This window comes from Scomber japonicus, chromosome 23, assembly GCF_027409825.1.
Source record: "Scomber japonicus isolate fScoJap1 chromosome 23, fScoJap1.pri, whole genome shotgun sequence".
In the NCBI taxonomy this organism is placed as follows: Eukaryota; Metazoa; Chordata; class Actinopteri; order Scombriformes; family Scombridae; genus Scomber; species Scomber japonicus.
The window spans coordinates 2,431,324-2,459,007 of NC_070600.1; the positions used below are offsets into that span (position 1 = coordinate 2,431,324).

The 27,684-nt window shown below is 39.2% G+C and overlaps 2 protein-coding genes across 2 annotated transcripts in view; both read right to left on the reverse strand.

The window, feature by feature from the left end:
• Nucleotides 1-18,561, reverse strand: part of cnot4b (CCR4-NOT transcription complex, subunit 4b) — a 32,042-nt gene extending 13,481 nt beyond the window's left edge. Inside the window, exons 1-10 of the mRNA XM_053314090.1 lie at nt 18,393-18,561; nt 7,477-7,715; nt 6,513-6,710; nt 4,328-4,414; nt 4,080-4,181; nt 3,856-3,981; nt 3,369-3,484; nt 1,951-2,145; nt 1,158-1,215; nt 692-947 (exon numbers count right to left, since the gene is read on the reverse strand). Of these exons, the coding sequence (XP_053170065.1) occupies nt 692-947; nt 1,158-1,215; nt 1,951-2,145; nt 3,369-3,484; nt 3,856-3,981; nt 4,080-4,181; nt 4,328-4,414; nt 6,513-6,710; nt 7,477-7,650 (1,312 nt within the window). The 5' untranslated portion in view covers nt 7,651-7,715; nt 18,393-18,561. The remainder of the gene's footprint in view (nt 1-691; nt 948-1,157; nt 1,216-1,950; nt 2,146-3,368; nt 3,485-3,855; nt 3,982-4,079; nt 4,182-4,327; nt 4,415-6,512; nt 6,711-7,476; nt 7,716-18,392) is intronic.
• Nucleotides 18,562-20,535: 1,974 nt separating this feature from the next.
• LOC128353497 (toll-like receptor 1) lies at nt 20,536-25,762 on the reverse strand. Its single transcript, XM_053314196.1, has 3 exons — nt 25,532-25,762; nt 24,621-24,736; nt 20,536-23,085 (listed from the first exon to the last, which is right to left on the reverse strand). The coding sequence occupies exons 1-3, from the start codon at nt 25,760-25,762 to the stop codon at nt 20,622-20,624; spliced, it is 2,811 nt and encodes a 936-aa protein (XP_053170171.1). The 3' UTR covers nt 20,536-20,621.
• Between the last annotated feature and the right edge of the window lie 1,922 nt (nt 25,763-27,684).

Genomic DNA, 27,684 nt, shown 5'->3' on the forward strand with positions numbered 1-27,684 from the left:
ACGTGTGATAATTGTTGTGCATCTTCTGATATGAAGACTGACATAGTAACTGACCAGTATACATTGACCATATTCACACACAGTATGAATGTGATCACAGTTGGAAATGTATGACCAGATTGTGTTTTGTATTGTCACCTGCACTATGAATACATAGAAGATGTATATACAAAGCTTTCACAGAAGACAGTGAAATTGAACCAGAAGGAAAAAGAAATTAAACTACTCATTACAAAATCTTTGCCAAGCTTCTTCAGTTCAACCCTGGTTGTCTATTCTGTATATGAGCTGCTGTAATCTAAGCAGGAAATCATTCCAAAGGCAAAAAGCCACAGTAGTCTCATTTTGTTCCATTAACAAACAGACAAGTATTTGCCAATAAAATACAGAAACTCTTTCCTGGAGCTGGAGTTTATTGGGCTTGTGAGCAGTCGTGTGAATTAGAACCACTCATCCTGGCTCACTCATTAGCTCATCTCACAAACCTGCCTCTGGCTCATTTCAGGCACTGAATGAAGGATGAACAACAGCAAATATATGAGCATTTGGAATATACTGTTCATAATAGTGAACTGAATTCTACACATTATGGTAGTTTCAATACTTTTCCACCATTAAAACTGGTCAATGTGGCAAATATAAAGAAACATTTTATAATCTGTGGTTCTAGTTTTTCATCTGTCAGGCCCACCTGAGGTGAAGAGGCTCTGTGGTTCTGGTGCTGTGGGCCAGTCGGCGTTGCTGTGTGAGGATGTGGGGAAGCCGCTCAGTCCACTGGGGAGGGGGTTAGGATGCCTGAAGTTACTGTTGTCTGAGAACAGTGACTGGGACTCTGTGGCAACTCCCTCAAAAAGAGAGCGAGCTGTGTGACAAGTGACACTGATGGGAACCACCAGGTTTGGCTTACTGAGGCCAGGAGGGGGTGATGGAGAGTCACTGCCTGGGAGCTACAGGACACAAACAACACAGGATAGCTCACACATTGATCCTGAATTTTGTCAGCTGGTCTCATGGAGATTCTAGTCTCATTAGAACTACACATATGTAGGATCAAAACATTTATGATGCAGATATGTGTCTGTTTCTTGGAGAAGATGCATCAAAATTAGAATATACAGCAACCTTGTATTAGGACACATTCACATTACATTTCTTACCAGTTGAGAGGTTTCACCGTCACCTATACTGATGATGTCTGGCAGTTTGTCGCTGGGGCTGTAAAAAAAACAAACAAACAAAAAACTGTAATTAGAGTTATCTACCAGAAGACTTGAGGAGTGTCCCATCCAGTGTGAACATCAATGCACAATCATCACGTTAGTTCTTCACACGCTCGATTTTAAGTGTTACACATCAGACGTAAAAACATTTCACAAGACAATGAGAGGGAAAAAATGAAAATTTGGTTTCCTTTTTTTACAAAGATGCTTCAAGCTGGTAGCATTAAGGCTAGTTTTACAAAATGTGAATAAGACAGCTATAATAATTAAATAATCATATAATAAAGCTTCAATGCCATGACAGAGTTGTACAGTATATATAGTATAGTCTAAAGTCAATGTTTACTTTTATTATAAATGATCTAATAATAATGATGTGAAAGTGTTTATATGCATGAAGTCTCTGTTCTGTCCCTGTAAGTTTTGTGCAGATCTTATTGTAAGACTGACTTTATGCAGTCTGTGAATCGTTCCAGTCACATGTCCTACACATGTGCAGGTAGCAGCAACTACTCTCCCTAAAACTGTAATGTGTATAATGGTGCAGGTCTAGGTAGGAACTTTTATTTGTGAACATGACAGATGTCATTTGGATTGATCAGACTTGTAAACCTGGATGAACATCAGTGCACATGAAGTTAAAGCAGCCTTTGGATCAGGAGAGAAGCACTGAAATGGCTGTGATCTAATATGTGTGGAGGTGTAAAAATTAAAAACTATTGTGGTTTACCTAGCAAGGTCACAGTTTGAAGAGAATGGGGAGAGGGTCCGTACAGGGCCAAGGCTAAGGTCAGGTTCGGGCCCCTCAGGGGTCAAGTGTTCAGAGTCAGACCCGTCTAGGGGTGGACTCTTCCTGTGGTCTGATGACAGACCATTGGTCATCTGACTTGACGACAGCCAGCCATCTTTACTGGAGCTGTTGGATCTGGGAGAGCACACAGAGAGAGAACCAAGAAAGAAAAACAATTAGCTGAAATGTCACAGTGTAAATGAATGTAAATGTTTTGTTCCTTTCAGAGGCTGCTTTGGATAATCAATAGATAATCGTTAGCTTGTTATTGGAATACTCAGAGTTGTTCTGAGAACCTTAAAGGCAAGGTTCCCAATTTTTCAAGTCTGTCAAAAAACATAAAAGACAGTCAGAAGCCCAAATTAATACTGAAAAAAAAGTTTCTTGCTCTAATCATTCTTCCTATTCACACTGACGATTAGAAGATCCCATCATAATACACTTACAATGTGAATGTCTCACATAAGCTTCACATCTACTTTTAAATGACTGTGTGGACACACTGTGGATTTGGCATCCATCACTTTACATTGAAAGCACAATGTAAAGTGATGGATATTATACTAATATTCAGTATGAACAGAAGGAATGATTACAGAGAGGAAAACCTCTTTACTGTTCATATGAACAGAGGCGTAGGAACGTTTCTGACATTGGGGGGAACCAAAAAAGGGCTTTTTCATTGGTCATTTAAGTGTGTCTGATTAGCGGATAATGTGCATACAAAGGTCTATAAAAGCTTCACGCACACAAAAAGTTTCCTTTCCGACGGTATTCAGAAGAATGAAGAGAAAATATATGCCTTCAGTTCAAGGCGTCCCTTGGACATACCTATCACTTGTGGTCTGAGCGAAAAATAGACTACATGTCATTCAACTTTCCCTATTCAAAAAGGCATCTGTTAGCTACTTGTCAATTCCAGTGCATATTTCAAACCATTCCTTCCTTTAAACCATAAGTTTAACAGCAGACTTAGGTGACGTTACACACACATACTCCTACTAGCCTAATGACCTAATTGTTAAAAATAGTGAACTTTTCCTTTATTTACTTCAGTGAACAGTATCTTCTTGCTGGAAAAAGATACAATACCACAACTTTTCAATGCAGGATTACATGACAGGTGAAAATCTATTCAACTCTTTTTTTTTGTTTAAAAACAGTACAACAGAAAACTTCAAAAACAAGCCTGTATGTTCTGTATGGAAGCATTTCCATTAAGTTTCTTCACTCATTTATTCAAGTGTACCTAGCATATGTCTCTTGTCTGCATCTACCACTGCAGTGAAATGAGGAAGGGCGTTATTGTAACACAGCACGCACACACACACACAAACACACAGGCACAGTTACAATACCTCTGTAAAGAATTGGCTTTGCCCTTTGGTTTGTCTCCTGACACAGCTAGGTATGCCGGGTTCATTTTGTAAAGATCTTGTAGCAGTTTCTGTTCATACTCTTGATGCTTTCCTGCCTGAAAATGAAAGTGAGAGAGGGACAAACTGATTGAAGTATGGTTTTCATTTACATGCATGCACACACCAACAGAAAGGTTTATTATGATAGTAATGCAGTAGTACTGTATATGTTGAGTTTTCCAGCAAAGCTCAGAAAAGCAGAAGTCATTTGGATTTTTTTCTTGTATGTCAATAGATTTTCATATGTATAAATATGTATACATATATTTATATATTATACAGATGTTGGCTAACATGAACATATTTACAGTGGTGTTGACTTGTGTGCACTGTCCCTGTCCCATGGATGATATCTGTGATTTTTGACATTAATTACATCAATCAAGCTAATAGTATCTTCTAATTCAGTAGTGCTGCCTCATCTTACCTGCATCTCCTCTTTTGTAAAACTAGCAGCTTCATCCCCGAGCTCGTGTAGATACATGCAGTCTGGTTTGGGGCATTGCATGCTCTTTAAAAAGTAACTGCAGTATTTTGTTGTTCCTAAAGAAGCCTGTAAAACAAAAGAAAATGACCTCAGTATTCAGACTGAAGCTAGTGAACCTTCTGTGGATTTTATCTGCAGACACTAAATGTAGTGCTTCAACATACCTTCAGTGTTCTGCCATCTACCACTACATTGTTGACACACTGGATCGCTCTGAGAGCATCTTCAGAGCGAATATATGTGACATAGGCACTGGCACTAGGCCCCTGGAAAAAACAAAGACAATGGACCTAAGCTTCAGTTTAACAGCAGATCTATCCATCTCTGTGGCTGTATGTAATATCACCATTACATCACATGTAAGAATATCCAGTGTGACTCCTGAGCTGCTGTTAGCAGTGGAGGGTCTCACCTGTGAACCAGCATATGATGTGCTGTTGTTGATCACTACTTTGTGAATCTTCCCAAACTTCCCAAAATATTCTGGCCTCTTTAAAACCTGCGAGACACAGAAGAGACAGAGGTCAACGGCATAATTGTCTTTATTATTACTATTATTACTTCAGGGATCCGGTTTAATATTTGATGTGTACTTTCAGAAACCTATTAACAGCATTCATGATCAACATCTAAGTGGTAATTACAACTAACGAGTAGTTTTTGAAAGCTCAGATATCCAGCTTGGCACTAATAATACAGAAGTGCTTGAAAACAAAGCAAATAATGACTCATCGGCCAAATCACACACTATCATTCAGTGTAATTAAAACCAATTTTAATATATATGCTGTTATTTTGTCAGTGATTTAATCTTTGCATGACCAACCATGTATTCATACAACTAAAATCTTTACTTTGCCTACCATCCATCCTACACTGATATAAACATGCCCTTAGCTGTAATCAACACCTCTCTGATTTACTGCAGCAGTTTATTTGCTTCCCTGTTGCTAAACCTCACACAGTGATATGAGACAAACAGGGCTTCTAGGAAAAGCTTTTCTGTTGGAAATGTGCAAACAGTACAGTTAAGAAGACAACAAGGTACTTATACATGATTCCTTCAAAAACAAAAATCATCTACTGAATGCAAAACAACAGTTAGAATCCAGAGGAAGTGTGTGTGTGTTGGTGTCAGTGCAGGACACTGGGTTTGAACATTTTGCTCAGTGTTGGCAGTGAGCTGACAGTGGAGGGGGAACATTTCTTTGTGGCCTTTGTGTGACTGAAGCTGTCCTGCCTGCTCAGCCACCCACCCTCTTCCTCCAAAAACACAAAAAGCCATGCAGAGAAACAGACAGTTTTCTCTTGGCTCTCATCTTATCTGGTATCACAGTGTGAAAAAAGGTGGGAATGTTGTGTTCACTTCCTCCTCTGTGAGAATCTGAAAGTTTACATCAAAAATACTGATTTTTGCAATGTAATAAACCCCATCAAGATTCTCTGCTGCATCCACCTCTTCCAAAAATCCATTATCTGGTATTTTACACCTGTTGTTTATTCAGTGGCCCCTTTAAAATGTATTTTTTACTTTCATCTCTTCTTATATGTTTCAAATGTTTTTAGTTTTATTTTACTTTTTCTTTTTTTTTTTTTTTTACACTTGCTGTACTTGTTTGCTCGTTTTATTGCTTTAAACATAAAGCACTTTTATGTATGAAAGGTGCTATATAAATAAAGTTAATCATCATTATAATTATTATTATCATTATTATAATTAGTATAATGGTGGAGTACTGTAAGATTGGCATCTCCATGACAATGCTGAGCATACTCCATTCACTGATGAAGAAAATAATGCTTCCCATAATAATTATAATTCATATAAATTATAAATATATGATGAATGACATATATATTGAAAAAACACTGAATCTATTATTTCAAATAAATTATTCTATACTTCCATCTGTACAACAAAAACTGCTGCCTTTTACTGTATTATCTTTAACTGATGTTCAAGCGTTTTTAATGAGAATTCTCTGTAAATAATCATTTTTAAATTACTTTAATTTCTTGACCCAAAAATGCATGAAGAGAGACTTTTTCCTGCCCTGCACAGCATCTGCAGGCCTCCTCACAGGCACAACACAGCTCCAAAAACTGTCACTGAGAGTACAGCACAGTGTGTATGCCGCCTGCCAGGGAAAACTCAGGGCAAAACAAAGCTGTAGTCACTTCCTGCAGCTCTAAAGATTAATTGTTGTAAGGACACGGTTTTAAGTGGGGATGACTCAGATTAACCTGTTAACATTTTGGTTACAAACTCAGAGCTATATCGTCTGGATTTTAGTGGCTTGACAGTGAAATGATGATGTTTAGATTTTTATGAAATAAAGCAAAAGTGGAAAAGTGAGGGGGCACTGCTTTGAAAGATGATTAATATGTTCAAAGATATTTATGGCACATGATATCATCACAGACGCCATCAGACACTTAGTGTGGGAGATACTGGCAGACTGAACACATCCTGTTCCATTCATGTAGCATTTATTCTAGTACATGACATACCAAAAATCACACCAGATATCAAAAACATAGTGTCTCTGTGTGTGTGTGTGTGTGTGTGCGTGTGTGTGTGTGTGTGTGTGTGTCACCTCAGGGTCAGCCAGCCTTTGGGACAGCCCCACTACAAACACCAGGTTCCTCTGCACCACTCGGACGCTGGCCAGATGTTTGCGGTTCTCTGTGATCTTCTGCTTCTTCTCGTTCTGTTTCTGCTTCTTCTCGTTCTTGATCTTCTGCAGTTCCTCCTGTGACAGCGGCTTGTACACGGCAGGGTCTTCTGGATAGGGCTGCAACACACACACACACACACACACACACACACACAAAAGCACAATCACAAACTCAGACATATTCTAAACGTATCAGATAAGACACATCAAATTGTGTTTTAGTGAAATGAATAGTTAATAGTTTTAATCATTCTTTTTATGATGTAGCAGTGAAGACTGATGGCTCTAATGGTTCTACAATAAACCCCACACTTCCATAAAGTTCTGATCATTTTACCTTTACATTAAATACATTTACATCATTATTGCTATGTTATATTTTCATGTCTTAGGTCAAATAGGACATGATATTGTGTGATAGGAGCTGTTTTTTCTCCATAAATGAAAAAAATACACTCTCTCTGCTCTCTGAAACATGAATCAAGGTTTAATCACATTTATTGATCAGTCAGATCAACTATTGATGCTTTCTAAATACATCTGTGCTTCAACATTTGCTATTGACACTTTTTATGAGGAGATTCTTAGACTGGAACATACTGCAAGGGTGTAGAGTATGAACAGTATGTAAGGGTTAAGTATGTTAAACAATAAAAAGGTTTGTTTCATATCACTGTATACTCAATACTGTTGGGTTTTTTGGCTGTTGGTCGAACAAAAATATGCAGTAAAACAACATTTTGGTGGATTGGTGGATTTTGTGATGCTCTGAAAAACGAGTAAATGAGGATTGAGCATTATTCAGGAAAGAATAATAGAATGAATTCCAGTCATGATGCTCACTCTGCCAGCCTGACCAGGCTTCAGAAAAACTGAGGCCTACCTTTCTGCAGGCGGGACAGAGACCGTTCTCATCTGTCCTGATTCGATGCCAGCAGAAGCGGCAGATCTGGTATCCACAGGTGCAGGGGAAAAAGTTGACGTCATCGATCTCCAGTGGTTCCATACACAGCGGGCACTCCATCGAGTCGTCCTTCACCTCGGGGCTCCGGGACATCCTACGATTCCACACTGCTGGACTTCACTGCTGTCACAGGACAGGGACAGGAGGAGCTGCACACACTGCAACAAAGGTCAACCACAACTTTAGCTACATCATGAAGAGAAATGTAACAGAGGTTTTCAAAGTGAGAGGCGGGCCTCCTCAGGGGGCTGCAAACTGTTTCAAGAGGCTTGGTGAATGGAGGGGAAAAAATATTACTGTATGGAATCTTACTGTTTTTCCTTCTTTAACAGAGTCAAAGCCTAATAAATGCTTTCAGACAGACTTCTTTATGTATTTGGTGTAATCTAAAGTTATGTGAAACAGCAATATCAGGCTATCTTGGCACAGCTGTTGTCTATAGGATCAAATAATATAATCATGATCTCATAGTTATGCAGGAATCAAGCCAAACAAAGTCATTAAGCTAAGGTGGGTCTTTTTCTTAGCTTTGTCTGAGGGGAGACCCATAGCCTCAGACTTGCTCTAGTGCATTGTTGACATTTTGGCCTGTGGGTGTGGAGTTAAGTTCATGGACAGGACACATCAGGATACATACTTTTTCAGTAAAGCTGAAGCCGGAATGTTTTTGTTCTCATTATTCTTTCTTATTTTTCTCCACAAAAAAAACCTAATGTGGCAGGTGGGTTGCAAATTCCACCTACTACTTAGGCATATAAAATGACATTTATTGATCTCAAGGGGGCCCTGTAATAATCAAGTTTACTTTTTGCAACTATCTGGAAAACAACTTGGGCTAGAATCAAACACTTGCAAACAAAATAAACAGCTTTAAACTGAATCTAATAAAACATAATTAAAAAGACAGGAGTCTGAGTAGAAGCTGTGTTTATGCTTTCATAGCAATTATGCTACATAATGTGTAATGTAATGTCTGTTAATGGTATGAGTGGAGTTAAATGATGAAAATGGAGCAGGACGTTGTACTGTAATTAAAGTGGTACTGGGTACTGTTGTATATTGGAGGTTCCAGTCTGAAAAGTTGATGATAAAAAAATTAGAAAGCCCATTTGGTCCATTTACATGTGCTGCAGGCTTCAACACCTGATCATGAGGTCAAAGGAACAGCTGTATCCTGTTCATGCAACTATTATATAAATTATTGGGAATTAACCTTGATGAACACCTACATCTGTTTTCTGCTTTGTTGACATTCTTGCACATCTTCTTGTGAAGTCAAACTGCTTTGACTACTAGCAGTTCCTGTTCACACTGTACATACAACAATCACCTGGATTACTTTCATGCAAAAGAAAAGTCTGCATCTGATGATCATGAGGCAACATCTGAAGTAAAAAAGACCTTTCATATGAATCCTGCTGATTGTAACAATGTGTGTATGATGACTGTGTATAGATTTGACTACGTCTGTTCATTATCTGCATGTGCATTAGTTTACTCCTTGTTAATTTGAGGGAAACTTCTTGGTCATTGACTCCAGCTATTTTCAAAACTGCATTGAATGAACTCCTTTAGGTAGATCTGGACACAGTAACTCTGCAGCTGCTTGTTTGTGGTGGCAATCTGATCTGTAGTCTGGCCTAAATTTCTCCCATAGCCAGGTGTGCTTTGCATGCTGGGATGCAAATGAGTGAACCAACAATTGCTGGTACAGCGTAGGTAGGTTGACAAAACTCATCGAAAAAATGATTCACTGTGCTCAGGTTGAATGATGACTAGTACAGATGCTGACAGGTCTGCTTTCCAGCCAATGAACTGTGGATCCAGTGTGAGTAGGCTCACCACCATGAGAGCTAATGAAGCTGACATTATGTCGCAGTGTCACAGAAGGACAGAGGAGATGACCAATTAAACTGTTGTAAAAACATCTGCAGACAGACACAGCTGGTTGGGAAGAAATTGGGAAGAAACAGGGTGATTCCAAGACATATCAGGGCCTGAATTTCAGCGCAGGATTGCGGGTATTGCACACAATTTAATTGATTCCCGCAAATCCAACACTTACAATGCAGGAAATTCCCGCACACATTTACAGCGATGAATATTAATGTTCAACCAACGTCTGTAGCGGTGCTTACTGCAGGACTACTGGCCGGAACCGCTGTGTCCGACTGTCTGACTTCAACCCTGAACACACCTGTAGCTCTCTGCACCTCATAGATATATCTATGTCTGCACCTCCCGCTAGCATAACACAGAGAAGCTAACAGTGATATTAAGTTTAAGGAAACAAACACAGACCGCTGGTTAAAACATAAATCTACATCATCTGAGGCAGAACCTGCTCAGACAAAAACTAATGAAAACAGCGCCATGTGATGTCAACATTAACAACGTTAATCCCCAGACAGGTAACTGTGACGTTACTATAGTAACAAGATTCAGGCTAACCGGCTCAGAGTAAATGAACGGCTCCAACTAAACAGGTGATATTAACGGCGCTATGTGTAAAATGTTGCGGTGCTGCGCGTTTTATCAGCTGATGTTACAAAACGTCAACTTTAAGTCATTCAGATGTTTCTCATTCAACAGACCTGAAGAGAGAGAGTGAGGCAGATTCAACAAAAACGTGATGCTACTGAAGCTGAATATAACTACTTAACTATAATACTACCTATATAACTTGTAATTAGGCTACTATAAAATATAGTTCAGATAATAAATTAACTACATAAGATAGACTCACTGGCTTCCAATCTAATTTAATCCAATACAGCAGCTCTGCTATAAATTCTACATTTATGAAGTTTATACATTTTTTGACAAGAAGGTGACAATTCTGCTTTATGTTCATTATTGAGTGATTGTGGTGTATTAGGGTGAATTATACTGAAAGGTGTTCCTAATACTGTGTCCACTCCATTAACATACATGAGGAGTCACACCACCACTCAGTAATAATCAAAGTAGAATTATCATTTTTTTGACAATGTCAACAAAAACTGAAAATATATAAACTCCAAACAAAGCAGAATTTATAGCAGAGCTGTTGTATTGGATTGAATTATATTGCACATGTGTTCCTAATGAAGTTGCAGGTGACTGTAGTTCAGAGAATAAAACTACTAAAGTGTTTACTAAATAACTAATTACTATATAATATAGTTCCTTAAATTGAAGGAAAGTGCCAAAATACAATCTGCGGTAAGAAGACAAAATTTCTGTATTCAGGATTTAGTGGGCGGGTCTGAAAAACCCGCCACTGCTGCTGTAGAGGTATAAATACATTCAGCACACACTACTACTACTACAGTCTACAGTTAAGCGAGTTAGCCACCGAGTTAGCAACTGAGCTAGCAGCAGAAAGCTCTCAGCGTCCATGTTTCTGGTAGAGGTGGTGACTTTGATTGACAGGTGACACTTGGTAGGGGGCGGGGTTTCAGCGTATTTGGTGGTCTGTAAGTAAGAATAAATATGAGTTCGGAGTTTGACATACCACAGAAAAGTGTGTTGTCAACTACCCTGCCAAATTTGAATGATTAAAAAGATCGCCAAATATATGAAATTAGGCTTCAAAGTTGTGTAAAACTCAGCCTCTTTCTCTGCTACCAAACGCTGTGGGAGTGTCCGCCGAGTCTGCTGAAACTCCGCCCCCTACCAAGTGTCACCTGTCAATCAAAGTCACCACCTCTACCAGAAACAAGGACGCTACGTCTGAGAGCTTTCTGCTGCTAACTCTTCTTATGTACAGTTTATGTGCTACATTTATGACCTATTTAATGTGTTTAGAAGAAAATGTCTGAATTCACTTTACACGTTCTTCAAAGACTCTCATCAAAACAGCATGCAACCATGGAACCTTCACAGACATACAATACCTATCTACTGGAGTTGTGTTTATAGACTTGACTTTAAAGCTGCAGACTGGTTCAAATGACAATGAGAGACAACAATGAATAGTGATAACCCAGCACAGCTCCAGCTAGTCTGTTGTCACAGTCCTCTATGAATGCTATGTGCCTGGCAGAGGGCTTTGTTTTTGTTTTCCCTCTCTAACCCTAACCCACCCTCACTTGTTCTTTCCAGGTGCTATCAGCTGATTGGCTCCCACTTGTGACCTCCTCTGAACACACAACACTATTTGAATCTGAGCAACCAACCAACCAGAACCCCTACATAATAGGAGACCTCGAGCAATAGACTATCATTCTGTCTGGCTCTGTGTATGACCTGAGTTATTACTTTCATTTATGTAGGCTTAACCGCTCTCTTCAAATCCACTTATGTTTTAAAAAAAACGTCACACAACTTTAATTATTCATTAATTAACACCCATTATTGATATCTTCCAGAAATACATATTTGGTTTCTCCTGTTTAGCACAAGCAGCTGTCACCATATGAGGCCAGTCTTAATAAAATGAACTACTTCAACTGACAATATTTATGAGAGATGCTGGTGAGTGGTGAGTCCAAATCCAAGCTTACAACCCCCCATCTGAAACATGCTGATGTAGCAGATGCTGCATCTTGTTTGTGAGTTAGCTCATCAACAACAGTCAGCTTTCCTACTACAGCTCTAACTTTAATGTGAAATTCTGGCTGGGTGACACATACAGTTTGCTTGTACCGCTACCCACTTGAAGAAGTACACAGGATTTCCATGTGGGTCTATCCCAGGCAGCGAGGTGGAGAGCAAGTGGTGAAACGGCTAAAAATAGGTGGCCTGTCCTGATTGTGGAGGGGTGGAGACAGTTGGGGGCTTCTCTCTTTTAAGGGGAAGTGCAGATGGGGAGCAGCGGTGCTCCTGCTGCCTGTCCTCTCCTCCCTGCTGGACATGTATGGTCATCAGCGATTCCTCCTGCAGCTCAGCGCAGGGAGCCGCTCTGCAGGCGAAGGCACTGACTGGCACTCTGTGTTAAATTAGTAACAGTGTTTTCAGTGAGGCCAGCATTATTACTGCTTGGCTCATGAGATCCACACTGAGTCATTCAACACAGAACTAATGTCCCACCACCACCTCGTACCTTAATACACACCACTGCTTTGTGATCAAGCAAAAAGAAGGCAGGAGACTGGACTCAGAGCTGCTGGGGCAACTGGTGAACTATTTTCAAGATGGAGCTAAAAGCCATGAGGCCTAATCCATGAGCAGTGTGACTCCAGTCACCTGACAGCAATCACACCTGCTGACAGCTTCAGTGACAACTTGTAAAGGAAGACCTTGTTTTTGTCTGTAGTGCCACAGCCTGCCTGAACTCTCAGCCAAGTAGACATTGTGTGTGTGCATTCTGATAAAGATCTGAATGTAGGAAAGCAGTTAAATCTCCACATGGTTGTTTTCATAGCTATTTACTATTAAAAACAAACAGCTTGAGCTCCTAATGTGAACCCTGCAGATAGTTTGCACTGCTGTGAGCTCATTTTGATCTGAAATTCTCATCCCTGTAGGACATTTCCACCAGCAGAGGTGGATTTATAATATAAGGTGCTGGCCTTCATCGTGTCAGAGCTGTTTCTCCTAATACATGTAGACTGCCTCTGCTAACACTATGCTAACATCATAAAAAATAAAAAGACATTATTAGAAGTGTTATGATATGAAACCTTAGCACACTATAGCTAAAAACAGGCAGATGGTTACCACCTCTTGCAGTATGTCTGATCACTCTCCCTAATGGACTCTGTGGTGCACTATAACTCATTTCCCTCCACATCTTTCACATCCACCTGTTAATCCAGAAACCTTTTACTCAGCAATACATCATCATCCTCACAGATGAACCTGCTCAAACAGGACAGACACTACTCTGACTCACAGCTCAACAATGATGGAAGCACAGACAATCAAAGTTATCAGACAAACTCTCCCTCTCATAAATGTATTAGGTATCAGGTATCAGACTTGATGAACACACTCAGTTTAGTCAAAGCAAACAGAAAAGGCAGAGCAACTGTAAGAGACAAAGGCAGGAATTATAATTTCACATCAGGCCTGTGGCTTTCAGTTATAATCAGATAGTCAATATGTTTGTGTTGTGGGCTGTTGGTTGGAACAAAACAAGACATTGCAGGGCATCATCTTGGGCTTTGGGAAACAGCAATCCACATTTCACCATTTTCTGGTAATTAAAATAAGACCTAAATTAAAGTTTGTCTGAAGAAACATTGACGTTGGTGGTGGAAGAAGTGAAGGATTTTGATACAGATTTTTATGACACTGATTTTTCAAGGTTAGAAATTTGACTTGTGTTTTCCTCTGCTTTCCTGCATGCTCCTCGGTTGAGCAAACACATTATTTATTGAATTATCTATTTAGCAGAGATAGTTTCCACATGAATGTAATGTACCACAGTTAGCTAATGAGCTCATTTTCATCCATAGAGCCTGAGCCAGGTTATTAACAAATCGGTGACCTAATGTCATCAATAAAATGATGTCATCGACACAAGATGACAGTACATGATTTTCCTCTTTTGTGTGACAGCAGAGCTTCAGCTAGGAGAGGATGAGCCCACCTCACTGCGTCCTATCCCCATACTGTACATGTTCACTGAGAAAACATTCAATTATGCATTGTGGTGACTTATAAGATGAGGGCAGAGTCTGAAATGTCTGTATTTACAGTGTTGTTACTTCAGAGAACACTGACACAGCTTCCCCACCCAGGTTGTGTTGGCAGATAATCAGCTGAAATCCCTCACTGATCACCACAAACTCAAACACTACACAAGAAGAAACAACACACATACAAGGAAGTAGAAACACTCACTCAGACTGGCCTATTATCACATTATGGCTTTTTCCATTAATGATCAACTAACCTGCACCGTCTGTACACTCATAAAGGAACATGAAGGCCTAGTTCCTTAGAAGAGGGCCTTATCGGACAGCAAGGCATGATTATGCTGGAGGAAACAGGAAGGAAAAATTTACACAAACACAACCTGGCCGCTGTCGACACGCACGGCTTCAAACCTATACAGTAAACAGACAGACTGCTTCTAAAAAAGTATTGTCAGTATAGATGTAATACATATTTTTGAGTCCAGAACAAAGTGGAAAGATAAGTGGATACAGCCTGGGAGGCAGGGCCCCATTCATATACTGTATGAAAGTTGCTCAGTGACGCATGAAGCCAAAAAAGACTTCCTGAAAACATACTGCACACGCTCTATGGAGCATGCTCACTAAAGACTTCCTCCAGCTGAGATGGCTAACTTCTGGTTCAGCCCTTCAGCTAACTTGAATGGGGATAAAAACCTTCAACTTTTGACTTTTGAAACCTGATCAGACCCAGTGCATCACATTCTGATAGTAAGATGAGTCACTTTGCAGGTTGTGATGCTCAAAAAAAATTTATCCACTGATTTACAGACATCTAATTCACAATGAGTCAGTGGAAAAAAAGTCTTTTTGGGCCCGACTGCATAACATGATGTTATTACAGTACAGTTTGGCCACTTTGTCAAATTAGCTTCAAAGTGCGCCACTCTTCCTGAATCAACTTCTCTAATACATACATATGACACTGCAGTCTTCTGTGACCACAACATGACAAACATTACTTCCTAGTTTTAAGATGACCATTTTAGTTGAAGTGTGTGAAAAACCTACATTCATTAAACTGTATGTGATCATCACAAATATTGATTAAAAACTGTGTATTAATGTACGGTCCCCAGTCCAATCAAACCACTCTATAACACTAGATCACTATCACCATGTTATAAACACTTCTATCAACTATTAACAAAACCAACTGTATATAAGAGCTCAATAAAAAAATGTTAACATGTAGTACCAGCTGTCCTGTTCTGGACACATTTCATTTAGAACCAAACATGCCAAAAAGTATTGAAGATTGATACCCCTAGAGCCCGGCCGAAGTTTATGTAGGCTTAAAAAACACTAAATAAAACAGAAAAACTTTCTGTAGGGTGCTAGGGCCCTGTGTGGAGTTTGCATGTTCTCCTGGTGCTTGTGTGGGTTTTCTCCAGGTCTGGTATCTTCATACAGACCAAAACATGAAGCTTAGGTTAATTAGAAACTCTAAATTGCCTGATGAATGTGAGTGTGAATGGTTGTGTGTCTCTATATGTTAGCCCTGTGACCACTGGTGACCTGTCCACAGTGTACCCTGCCACTCGCTCAATGGCAGCTGAGATCGACTCCAGCATTTTCTGTGTGTTCCCTCCTTTTTCCTAATTCGAGTTATATACTTACATTTACATAAGTTAATTTATAAACACAGATGTGTTTTGGTTGTTTTTTATTTGTAGTTATTTATAATTATTAAATTCCCAGTGAAGTTTACTATGTCAGTGCACTGACATAGTTTACTGTTAAACATACATATTCTGTACAGTATATGTAAGATTATCAGCCAATATATCGATATCGGAATATTTTTACTCAATTCCACAGTATGCACACAGCCTGCATGTTACAGTAGCAGAGCAGCAGCTTCAGTCTCAATAAGGATGAACAGCAGGAACTGGATACTGGATCCAAACATGGTGATCATTCAATGAATTAAAACATCTCACCTGGTGTCAAGCCAAAAAAGTTTTCTAGCATCCAGGTTTATGGCCCATTTAACAGCAGTGTATTTACCACATGTCCCGCTCAGCCCATAGACTTTACAATGGGAACATGTCATCAACATAATAAATCACTCTTTGAGCCTCTGAGAACGTTTTAAAAATATAAAACCTTCATAGATTAAAATATTATAAGAGAAAGAGTTGTAATTGATCTTGTTTGAAGTTCAGAGTGTCAACAGTTTTACGTCTTTTTTTATAATTTTCATCTATGGGTAAGATGCTTCTGGGCCGTAGATGATTATTTTGCAGGACTAATGGGAAACAAGGCTGTCAATATATAGGATGTGTTGTGACACAAGACAGGTGACAGAATACACAGCTAAATCACCTCCTAGTCCAGTACTGACTTGGTTTTGGTCTCCACTGATCCCTAAGAAAAATCTCTGCTTTTTTAGCTGCTAAATGCTCCACTGTGTTTACCAGCTGGTCTCTAACTGTGTCTGTGTGCTGTCTGGTTCTGGGCAGGTAGTGTACAGCAGGTTTATCAGAGTGTTTTCTCTGTAAACAACTGCCTGCTGTTGCTGGAAACCTGGTAGGTGAGAGCAGAGTTTGTGGCCTAAAAAATCAAAACACTGACCTTTCACATTACACGCTGTCATTTGATCCATTGTTTACAAAATAGATTTTATAATGCAGCTTTAAATGTAGAAGATTTCACCTGCATACCCCACAGCTGATTTTATACCAACATGGTATTTATCTGGAGACATTTTGACCTGGACCAGTGTTTTGAGGCAATGAACAAGCAACATCAACATTTATATTCCACATCCAACACCATAACAACTTCTAAACTACGTCTTCTCCAATCTGCAAAACTCATCTTTCAAAAGGAGTACGAGACATCTCGTACCAACATACTGTATTAGCATGTGATAGAGAAGCTTTGCCTCTGGGCACAGTTGCTCTCTGACAGATGGGTTTGAAGGCAGACACAGTTCTGTCAAAGTCAAAACACTTCTCTACAAGCTGCTCCTCCTCCTCCTCCTCCTCCTCCTCCTCCTCTTCAGCACGCAGGTTTTAATCACCTCAGGGCAAAGTGTGGTGTGTAAAAAACAACAGGGCCTGATTCTGCCACCGCTACAGCCGTCTGACAACACATGCACATTATGTCCCACAAGTAACAACCCAAATATCTAAAATCAGCATCATTAAAACGTTTAATTATGATGATACATGGTGGACAAAGTAGGCTGTGTAAAGCCAAAGCAGCAACACTGTGATGCCACTATGTTTAGGATGAATCCAATGAGAAAAGTCAGAAAACAACACAGTCAAGGTGAGAATACTGACAAGCACATTCTGACAACTCAATCAAAACCCAGTCATTAAGGAGCAGTGGCATTTGTTTTACACCTTATCCCAGCAATTAACTAACTTCTGTGTCAACCTTCCTGGAAGCAAAGCATTACCAACTATCACTGATTCCTACCACAGACTACCAGTCACAGTCTGCTTTCCTTCCTTAGTTACATGCACAGGACTAACTATTAGCTCTGAGCCTTAAAACGACTACATTTTCCAAATAAGTGCAAAATGTGTAAGTGAATGTTTAGTAACTGATATGAGCTATTAGCTAATACATAAAGTAGCGCACGTAACATTCAATTAGCACACTGTTATACAAAGGTGTGAAATTACAAGTAGAACGGGTTTGAGGTTTAGAACCAGCAGCTTTGTTGTTATTCATAAGCCGGGTGAAGTGACACTTCTGCGGGGTGCCCGGGGGGCTGCTGACGGACTATGCTAGGCTAACCAGCTAAGGTAACCAGCTATGCTAACCGGCTTGGCTACCAGCCCGGAATGCTGTTGTCTGTCTTGTATGACGTTGGCTGTGGTAGATAGGCTTTTTCTGTGCTCGGCTGTGACATGAAAAACAAGGCTCAGAGTGTTGAAAAACAACCCGCCAAAGTTGTCTAAACACAGCGCCGCTCCCACTCACACAAGTGTGTTGTTTATAAGTTGTGTGCCTCGCTAAAGGCTGTCAGGAAGAGGAGTTTACGCGGCCTGCCCTCCGCCGGTACACCCGAACATAACTCAAACACCAACCCAACGTGAGTGAAGCTGCTTCGGCTCTCCTCCTCCGAGCACAGCCTCTGACAGCTGCACAGCCGTTAGACAGCTGTATTAAGGCTTTGGCTGAACTTTGTCACCTATGTCTACGTTTGAAAATGGTTTAGTGGGTAGCCTTTTTGCGGCGTTGGTGTATTGGGATGGTCAGGATACTCACCCTGCCTATGTGTTATTGGGGATTCCTCTCCAGGATGTCTGCCTGTTTGGGACAGTAACTCCGTCACAGAGAGCTGCCGTGTGTAGCAGTTGTCTTGTAGAGACTGTCGGCCTTTTCAGTCAGCTTATATGCTGGCTAGTGGCTACCTACTTACACCACAAACCACCATCTTACATTGAAAGGAGGAGAGAACAGGGGCAACTGTACAACTCAGTGAGTCGGCGCAAATCCTCTTGGTGTTGCACGTATGGAATTATGGGTAATGTAGTTTCTACCGGCGAAGTAGCTGCAAACCATTATATTTATATACACGATATTTATGTATGGATTGAATATATATATTGAATATATATTCAATTTATATATATATTTAATCTATATATATATATATTCAATCCATAGTCTTTCAAAGAAAAATGCTCACGCAATATATCCCCATAATATTTGAGAATGTTACTGTTAATGTGCGTGTGTGTGTGTGTGTGTGTGCGCGCGCGCGCGCGTGTAAATATATATATTATTGTTAAAATCTTTACAATTAGGCTACATCTACTTCTTCTCCTTCATTAAAAAAACTGAATCTATGAATATGTAAACAATAATTCATTTGAAAAGTTTAACTGCTGAACACAAGATGTCTCTCACTGTAAGGTCCATTCTCAGCACTGGAGGCTTCAAGTTTCCACATCACTCTTGTATAAGCTGAAAATTAGACCAGCATTGGCTTCCATGCTACTTGTGAGGTCACACTTCCTGCTTTGGCTCACCACTCCAAATCAGATTTTTAATCAGCATAGAGAAACTTTCCATTTTTAGCAGATGCATCTAAAAACTGTTTTCTATTCCACATCAATATCTGCACATATATCATTCTGAAGAGTGAAGCTCAAACATACATGTGAAGTAACAATAAATAAAACACATTCCTGAATGGAGGGGGACTTTGAAGTAATATTTATTAATAATAGCAAAAGTATTATTAACAACTTCAGATCAATACCATAAGCTTACACAGTATTAATATTAATACCATAGACAATGGCAGAGCTGGCAACAATGCAATTTATTTAATGTCATATACACGTACATTATACACAAGGATGAACTTCTCCATACAAATAACCTAGAAAATTCAGATGCAGGATTTTCTATATATTGATATTCATATCATTAATTCATATAATCATATGAAATAATGAACCCAGGTCTACAATTATTACCCACTGCTTATCTTGGAAAAATGCATGAATTAATTTTTAATCATCTTGGTTAAATCCACACGAAGAATACTGAATAACACAAACAACTTGTAAATCATTCAAATCCACAACAGAATTAGAGAAGCAAAAGCAGCACATCTTTAAAAAAGATGAATGAAATGATTTAACACATTAAAACCGAAAAACAAATATTTGAATACATTTACAATGAAACAGTCATGGAGGGGAGAAACATGCTGGTTACAACAATGTATGTCTACAATGTATGTAAGATTTTGGAAAAACACAAGATTTATACACATTCATTTATTTCTACATGATGTTAAATGTGTGTACATATTTGTTTTCATATTAGTGACGCGACCCTAATCCACATGTAATTCAGTATAAGAATTAGAGCAAATATATGAAACAATGTATGGAGGTTATTTGTTTATTTTGGAATAGAAAATAAGGATAGATAATTATTTTTAAAAGGTAAATTTATCATGAATTTAAACTTTAATGTATTTCATATTAAAAAACAAAACAAATACACCACACGGTTTCTTTCTAATTCATATATCGTGGTGCTTGGTGTAAAGCATCATTTCAAACACCAGATGGAGACATTTGCTTTAATTACAATCAGGTTCCAATCATAGGGCACAAACACAAGGTAATTAAGCAGATCAGATTATATATTTCTCTCAAAAGAAAATCATATTTTGTTTTACTGAATCTGTATATTTATATTGTTGGAAAATTGTAGTTTTATTTTGCAGAGCTTGAGCCTTTAGAGAATGATTGAGTTTACAGTGAACTGATGTTTTCAGCTCAAGCTCTATGGCAAGATGCTGCTGTATTATCATTCACTGAAGTTGAACTGAGCATTTATATCTCCTCAAAATATAATATATACAGTAATATATACATAATATAAAATGTACAGTAATTATAGATAACCAAGTAAGATCATGCAGAGTAAGCTCCTCATTTGTGGACGATAATATTGCATTATCATGGATCACTAAAACTGTGTAACTAGAGGTGCTGTATCTGAAATTGCCACAGCCACATCCTTCAGAACTATAGACTTGTCAGCCATGTGCAGCATTGATTTAAGACTTGCCCAGAAAACCTGTTGCTTTCGTTCATCCTTCGGCCACTCAAGGTACGTCTGTTGCCTCAGCAAAGTTCTAAGTCTTAAGAATTTCTTGGGCAGACTGTCAGTTGGAATGGGTTCTAATAAGATGAAAACTAAAGAGTCCTGCTGGACACTGATGGCTCTATGCTGAGCAAAGAAGAGCTCATAGTTACACCATTCACTCTGGACAAAATTATTGGAGAGGACAAACAGCGTCTTGTAGCTAGACTCCACGCAGTTGATAATGTTGTCTATGATCCAGTCACCAGGAACAAAGTCACGCTCATGAACACAGAGTGAAAACCCAGCTCCTTCCAAAGAGGACACCAGCTGGCTGTCCACCCAGCCAGAGTCCTGGTGACTGTAGGAGATGAATGCATGATAAGAAAACGATACATTCTGCAACAGGTTGGACCGTTTCTTACCTCTCTTCTTCATCCTAATCCACACCCATAACATCTTTGTGTACCACACTCCGTCATATTTATAGAAAAGCAGACCTATGGCTGCAGAAATGGCTATTAGCACAGGCAAAACAACTGCAACTTGGAGCCACATCTCACATGAGAGCTCACTGGTTTTGTACTCTGACAGTGGCACACCTGCAACTGATGGCGGGGTACTGCATGTATAATCCAAGGGCCAGTCCTGGAGCAAAGACTTGTTGAGAGCAGTGAGGAACCAGTATGAGTCGCATGAGCAGACAAATGGATTGTTTCCCGCCTTGAGGGTACGAAGCCTAGGAAGTCCTTCCAAAACCTCCCTGGACAAAGATGTGATAGCGTTCTGGTCTACATAGAGACTGTTCAGAGCCAGGTTGAGAAACTCAGGGATAACCTTAATGCCATTGGAGCTGAGTTGAAGGTGTGTCAGCCTGGGAAACCGAGACAGATCTTCTTGCGTTATGGCTGTTATTCCTGTCTTTGACAAGTCTATCCTCTCAAAATTTGACGACAGGTATTTAAAAACACTGTTGCCCAGGTTGTTATTCCCCAGGCTGAGCTCGATCAGCTGAGCAGGCCAAGAGCAGGACCCGTCCAAGGAGATGGAGTTGAAGCTGAGGTCGAGAGACTCCAGCGTCTTCATCTGATGTGTCTTTTCTGAGATAAAAGATAATCTCTGGAAGCGGTTCTTACTTAAAGACAGCCGCTTCAGTTTGGGGAAGACGGAGGTATACGAACATGTGTACCACCAGAAACCCGAATCCGTCAAGAGGTTATCTGACAGATCCAGGGTCTCCAGTGATGGCAAGGCTGATATGAGTTGACAAGGTAAAATGTTCATTCCGGTCCCAGAGAACTTTAGGTAGGTGAGATCTGAGATAGCCTCAACGCTCATGTTAATTGTGGGGTACCTGTATTGAAAATGTTTCACGGAATCAAAAGTAATTGAGTGAAGATTGATTGTATGATTAATGGTGCGAAACTGAAACCCTTCAGGTGTATCTTCATTATAAGTGATATTGACAAATGAGAGGTCATGAAGGGATGAAAGCCACACATTTTTTAGAAATTTCTCCATAAATGAGCTGTTTATCCATGTGTTCTCTATGGTGAGATTCTTTATATATGGCATTGTTCTCAGGTTCTTAAAAGGGTCCTCCTTTACATTGCAGTCATCGGGAAATATGCTGATGAATCTCAGCGCTGTTGTTCCTGTTACATTCAAGTCCCCAAGGAGGTTCTCGAACATACTGAAACATCCACAAAAAGATGCAAAGAGGGACAATTTCTGGAGAGACTCAATTTTTCCAAGTGCACCAGAATCGTATTTTTGCCAGTGAATCCCTGCTCCTAAAGACAGATGTTGCAAAGAAATGTTCCTCAGGGGGTCAAAGTCATTAAAGTTGACTGACAGAGCAGTTCTACTTCCTAATGAAAGGACATCCAGATTTTGTAGGTTCTGAAATGACACTGGTAATTGATAGCTCTTGTAGAGGTTGTTGGCCAAATCAAAGATTTTCAGTTTTTTCAATGAAATGTCAGGGATGATAGACAGTTCATTGTGAGATATATTGAGAACTTTGAGTGCCGGTGTGTTATTAAATATGTGGGGAGAAATTTCCTGCAGGCCACAGTGAGTTATCTTCAGGAAACAGAGCTGAATCAGTCTGGAAAATGAAGCTTTGTTCAGTCTTTGGATGGAGTTGTAAGAAATATCTAAATACTCCGTGTTGTTTGGAAGATTGAAGGGCACATCTGTTAGATTTTGATGGGAAAGGTCTTTCATTCTATGCCTCGATGAGACACACAGCTCAAATCCCTCATCATATACCTTCACAGCCATGCAGTCAGGTGTCAGTATGGAGATGACGGCAATAGACCAAATCAGCAAGGCTGCAATTGTGCTGAAATGCCAAAATAAATGAAATAAATGAGTTAAAGTTAACTGCTTTGGTAGCTATACATTGATTAACATTTTGAATATGTACCAAACATTATAGAATCAGTGTACCAAAAAATACCAAAACGAAAATAGTCAGACTTTACCTTTCAGTGAACATGGCTTCCAAAGTATACAAATTCAACAGTGAGAGTCTGGAGCTCAGGTCTGAGCTGTGTGCTCTGCATTCACACTTTTATCCTCTGTGTACTGAAGTACAATACATCAACCAATAAACCTCTGTTCCTCTTTTTTCTCTTAAGGGTTTCATTTCTGGGTTTTCTTTGGCTTCACATGACCTTACATGACTTTCTGCTTAGATTGTGACAAGGGATGTTTTGATTGAGGATTACAACTAAGACATGTGTAATACATTTAAAGGGGTGAATATTGTGAGGAGTTGTAGTGAAAAACTGAAAATACATTCTTTGTTGTAGAAAAATATGCAGTAGGTAATATAGCAGATAACAGATAGTATAATCATTTTATCATCTCTCCATCTCAGGTTTTGGATGGATGTGGACAAGTGAAGACAATAATTGAAAGAGGTTTTGACACAGAGAAGCATATGACGAAACAGTACAAATAACGGAATTGCACGACAATCCTTAATTGATTTATTCACCTTTTTATTTGTCAGATGAAATAAAGATATATTACTCCATGGAAATTCACTTTCATGAGAATTCATCAGATGTGATGTGAAGAAATAATTCTAAAATCGGTCATTAAGCACAATGAAAGTTGTTAAATATACAATGAATAAAAATAATGATTAAAGCAGAATTATGCACCGTATAGCCCCATAATGTACTGCAGGTGATCCAAATGAAGGTATTATCTAAATCAAAGTCACATGAAATTGTCTATGTACTGATAAAAAATAAGCATGGTGTGGTAATTAATACTATAAATGAAGGTGGATGTGTGGAGCAGGCAGGAGGGCTGGGTGCTCATTAGAAATCCTGCAGGCTCTGATGGAATTTATCTGCAATGACAACAGAAAAAAATCTTATAGAACAATCCAATCCAACATGTCCCCGTTTCACTTCACTTTCTATTGTAGTGGTTATAGAGGCTTGGTTATAGGATTTACTATCTTTAAACCATAAACATTTCAGAAACTGTTTTTGTTCTTTCGAATATACTGTTTGTGTAGTGCATATGCTGTTATAGTCATTATTACCATTTTTACATACTGAAAACCTAGGTTTTTGTATCTACATCACAGCAAATACAAATTGATGGTCTTACACCATATACATTCTCTATTTGGGTCAAATACCATCAAAATTATTATTCAGTTTAGGATTAAATTAGGATTTTGGTTTAACTACATTTCATCAGTTCAGGTTTGTGTCAAATATTTTTGCTATGTAGCACTCCAAATTTAGTTTAAATGACATTATAACTTTAATTAAGATGATTCATTTCATTTACAACTACATCACCGTAAATGTGACACATGCAAAGACAGTGATGGGCCACAGAGACACATACCTGTTTGATGTGACAGGCCCTTCATCTGGCACTTTCTCAGGGTCTGGTTGCACGTGTACAGTCCTAAACATCCAGAGCAGTGTAGAGGAGAGCTGCAGCTCCTGCTCTGGATTCCACTACAGCCATGCTGATAAAAAAAAAACACATTAATAAAGTTTTATTGGCATATGAAACTGTCTTAGAAATGGGAACAATAACTTCATATGAAAGCTTGGAATTTAGTGTTAAGTTATAAATGCTACTGATTGACAATGTACAGCAATAACTGTTGTTACTCAGCAGGAAGTAGGACAGTAGGTTAGTCAGTGAGTGCAGATTGATGCTCTGCTGCCTAACTTTGTTCAAACTCAATCAACATTCATTTCAATTTCAGAAGGGATGACAATGTTTCCAAATGTACAAATTCAATGTCACATTGAATTGTGGGGGAATGTGTACAGAGTGATTCACAACATGTGATGAAATGATGCAGCAATAAACAACATAAAGTGTTATATAAATCTAATTTTTCACTGGAACAAGCTGATTCATTCACAGTTACACATATTCACACATAGAGCTGGCCAGTAAACCACAGTTTCATCCTCCAGGTGTCTCACTTATTTTCATTAATAATTGATAGATTTTTCAATGTATTTAGCCCAAGTTAATATATCAAATGACCAGCACCCAAAAACCCAAATATATGATGGCAAATATTCACATTTTTAGCATTTTTGCTTTAAAAAATTTGATCAGTTATCAAAATTGCTGCCAATACAATCTAAATCATGTCAAATGCTTGCACTCTGATCACAGGTCTAGTGTTTGTAATGTGGATGAACAGAGCTTTTATTGTTATTACTCCCCCTGGTGCTTCACTGTATATTAAAATGTGTTTTTCAAAGTGATCAGTGATCATCAGCACTCACCGTGTCCGAGTTAAACTGGCCAAAATGCATCACACGCCCTCTTTTGATGCTTTTTCCTCTGTGGAACCCTTTAAAACCTCCATGCAATGGAGCCATATCTCTTTCCTGTGTTGCTCCAGCATCAAAGGAATCCTCCTGTCTGTCCTCATGCACGGTGGACATCTGTCTCCCAGTGCCTGCAGTCAGAGGAGAAATTTGAGGGATGCTGGTCTGGCCATGCTCACGTGTCATACCTGAGTCTGCAAATTGGAAATGCAGGCAAGCTATGTGGATGATAAAAAAGTATTTCATCTGTGGGAAATGATCATCCATTGGATTTTCTACAAGTAAACTTAAACTGTCTTCAAGTTAAAGTCTCCAGGTTTGATGTTGCATATATATCCTCCCAGCCTTTGACACACCCTGCCCCGGAAATGTCCTGCAGTGACGTGTTTAGTCTCCTGATCTACCCCACCTTCACATACACACCATTGTTTTTTTTTTCTTAGAACCATGCATGTTAGTAGCAGAATATACAGTAATTATTCATCCAGAAATATGATGTTTCTGCTATGAACATTTGCACAGGCAATATTGTGTATTCTCTTCTACATTTAATTGTATGTAGTTTATGATTACAAGACTTTTGTTGTACTTTCTCTTAACTTTGTACCCATACTTGTAATTTTTCTTTTTCTCATACTCATTTGATGGCATCACTATACAAATACAATATGGAAACATTATTGATATTTGTTGTCTCTCTGCCTCCAAGCAAGGCACCAAAATATTCAACATTAGCAAGCAGTGGATGAACATTCTCCCCTGAACATGATTTTGAATGAAGTAACATCATGAGTACAGAGTCTTACAGAAATGTATTCTTACATTAGCCTACAGTATGTTGTTTCCCTGTTTATTGCTATAGCCAAGCTGTTACTGCCATTCCATATGCAACATTTTGTATGACGCTATTTGGTAAATTAGGTGATTTTTGAGATTCATTAAAGTCTGTGTAAAGTAAGAATAAATATGTGTTCTGAGTTTGACATACCACAGAAAAGTGTGTTGTTAACCACCCTGCGAAATTTGAATGATTAAAAAAATCGCCAAATATATGAAATTAGGCTTCAAAGTTGTGTAAAATTCAGCCTTTTTCTCTGCTATCAAACACTGTGGGCGTGGCCGCCGAGTTCGCTGAAACCCCGCCCCCTACCAAGTGTCACCTGTCAATCAAAGTCACCACCTCTACCAGAAACATGGAGACTACTTCTGAGAGCTTTAACCAAAGTCCTTCTAAGGCAAGTCATCTCACTCGGCGGCAAAATTGGCCACGCCTCCGGGCAGCTATTTGGCCATAGGAAGACCAACCGGCTATCTAAATGAATAGGGAGAGAGCTGTATCTCCATTTTCCGAGGTCTAAGGGACATAAAAAACATATGTTTTGAAATCACGATGAAAATCAAACTATAATCGCTGAAAGGGTTTGATGGTTTGGTATCAAATTAACGTTTTAGAAGCCTTTTTCCTTACAGGCATCTTGAACTGCGCATGCGCAATACTTCACGACAGTCTTCATTTACAGCAGGCACTGACAGCAAGACGTCATCTTACGCTCACAGCAGAGACAGGAGTTTGCTCACAGTCAACTTTCCCAGATCATGCCACAATTTTGGATAAAGCATTACAAAATATATGTACACAAAGTAGTATAAACTGCTGATCATGTGTTTTAAAATGTCGCTGTTGAAAATGACTTCCAAGTGTCGCAAAAACGTGACCGCGTTGGACCAGCAAAATGATTGGAGCAACGGCACCAGAAGAGGCGGGACATGTGCAAACACCGGCCATCTTGGCGTTACGTAGTTTCCCTATGCATTTCAATGGGAGTGATATGTCTCCTCTTATTATAATGTCTCTGCTTTAACTCAGTGTTAGCTCGGCGGCTAACTCGACTGCTAGCTCGGCGGCTACCTCAGCTGCTAACTCAGCTAACTGGCTAACCGTAGACTGTAGTAGTAGTAGTGTGCTGAATGTATTTACAACGTGCAGCATCAACGGCTAGATTCTGGAACATGACACAGGAGACTTCACCTATCTGTCATGACAACAAACCCCACCCAACAACAAGGAACTGTTTATTTAACTGTGAAATGCTTCTTGATCAAGAGCA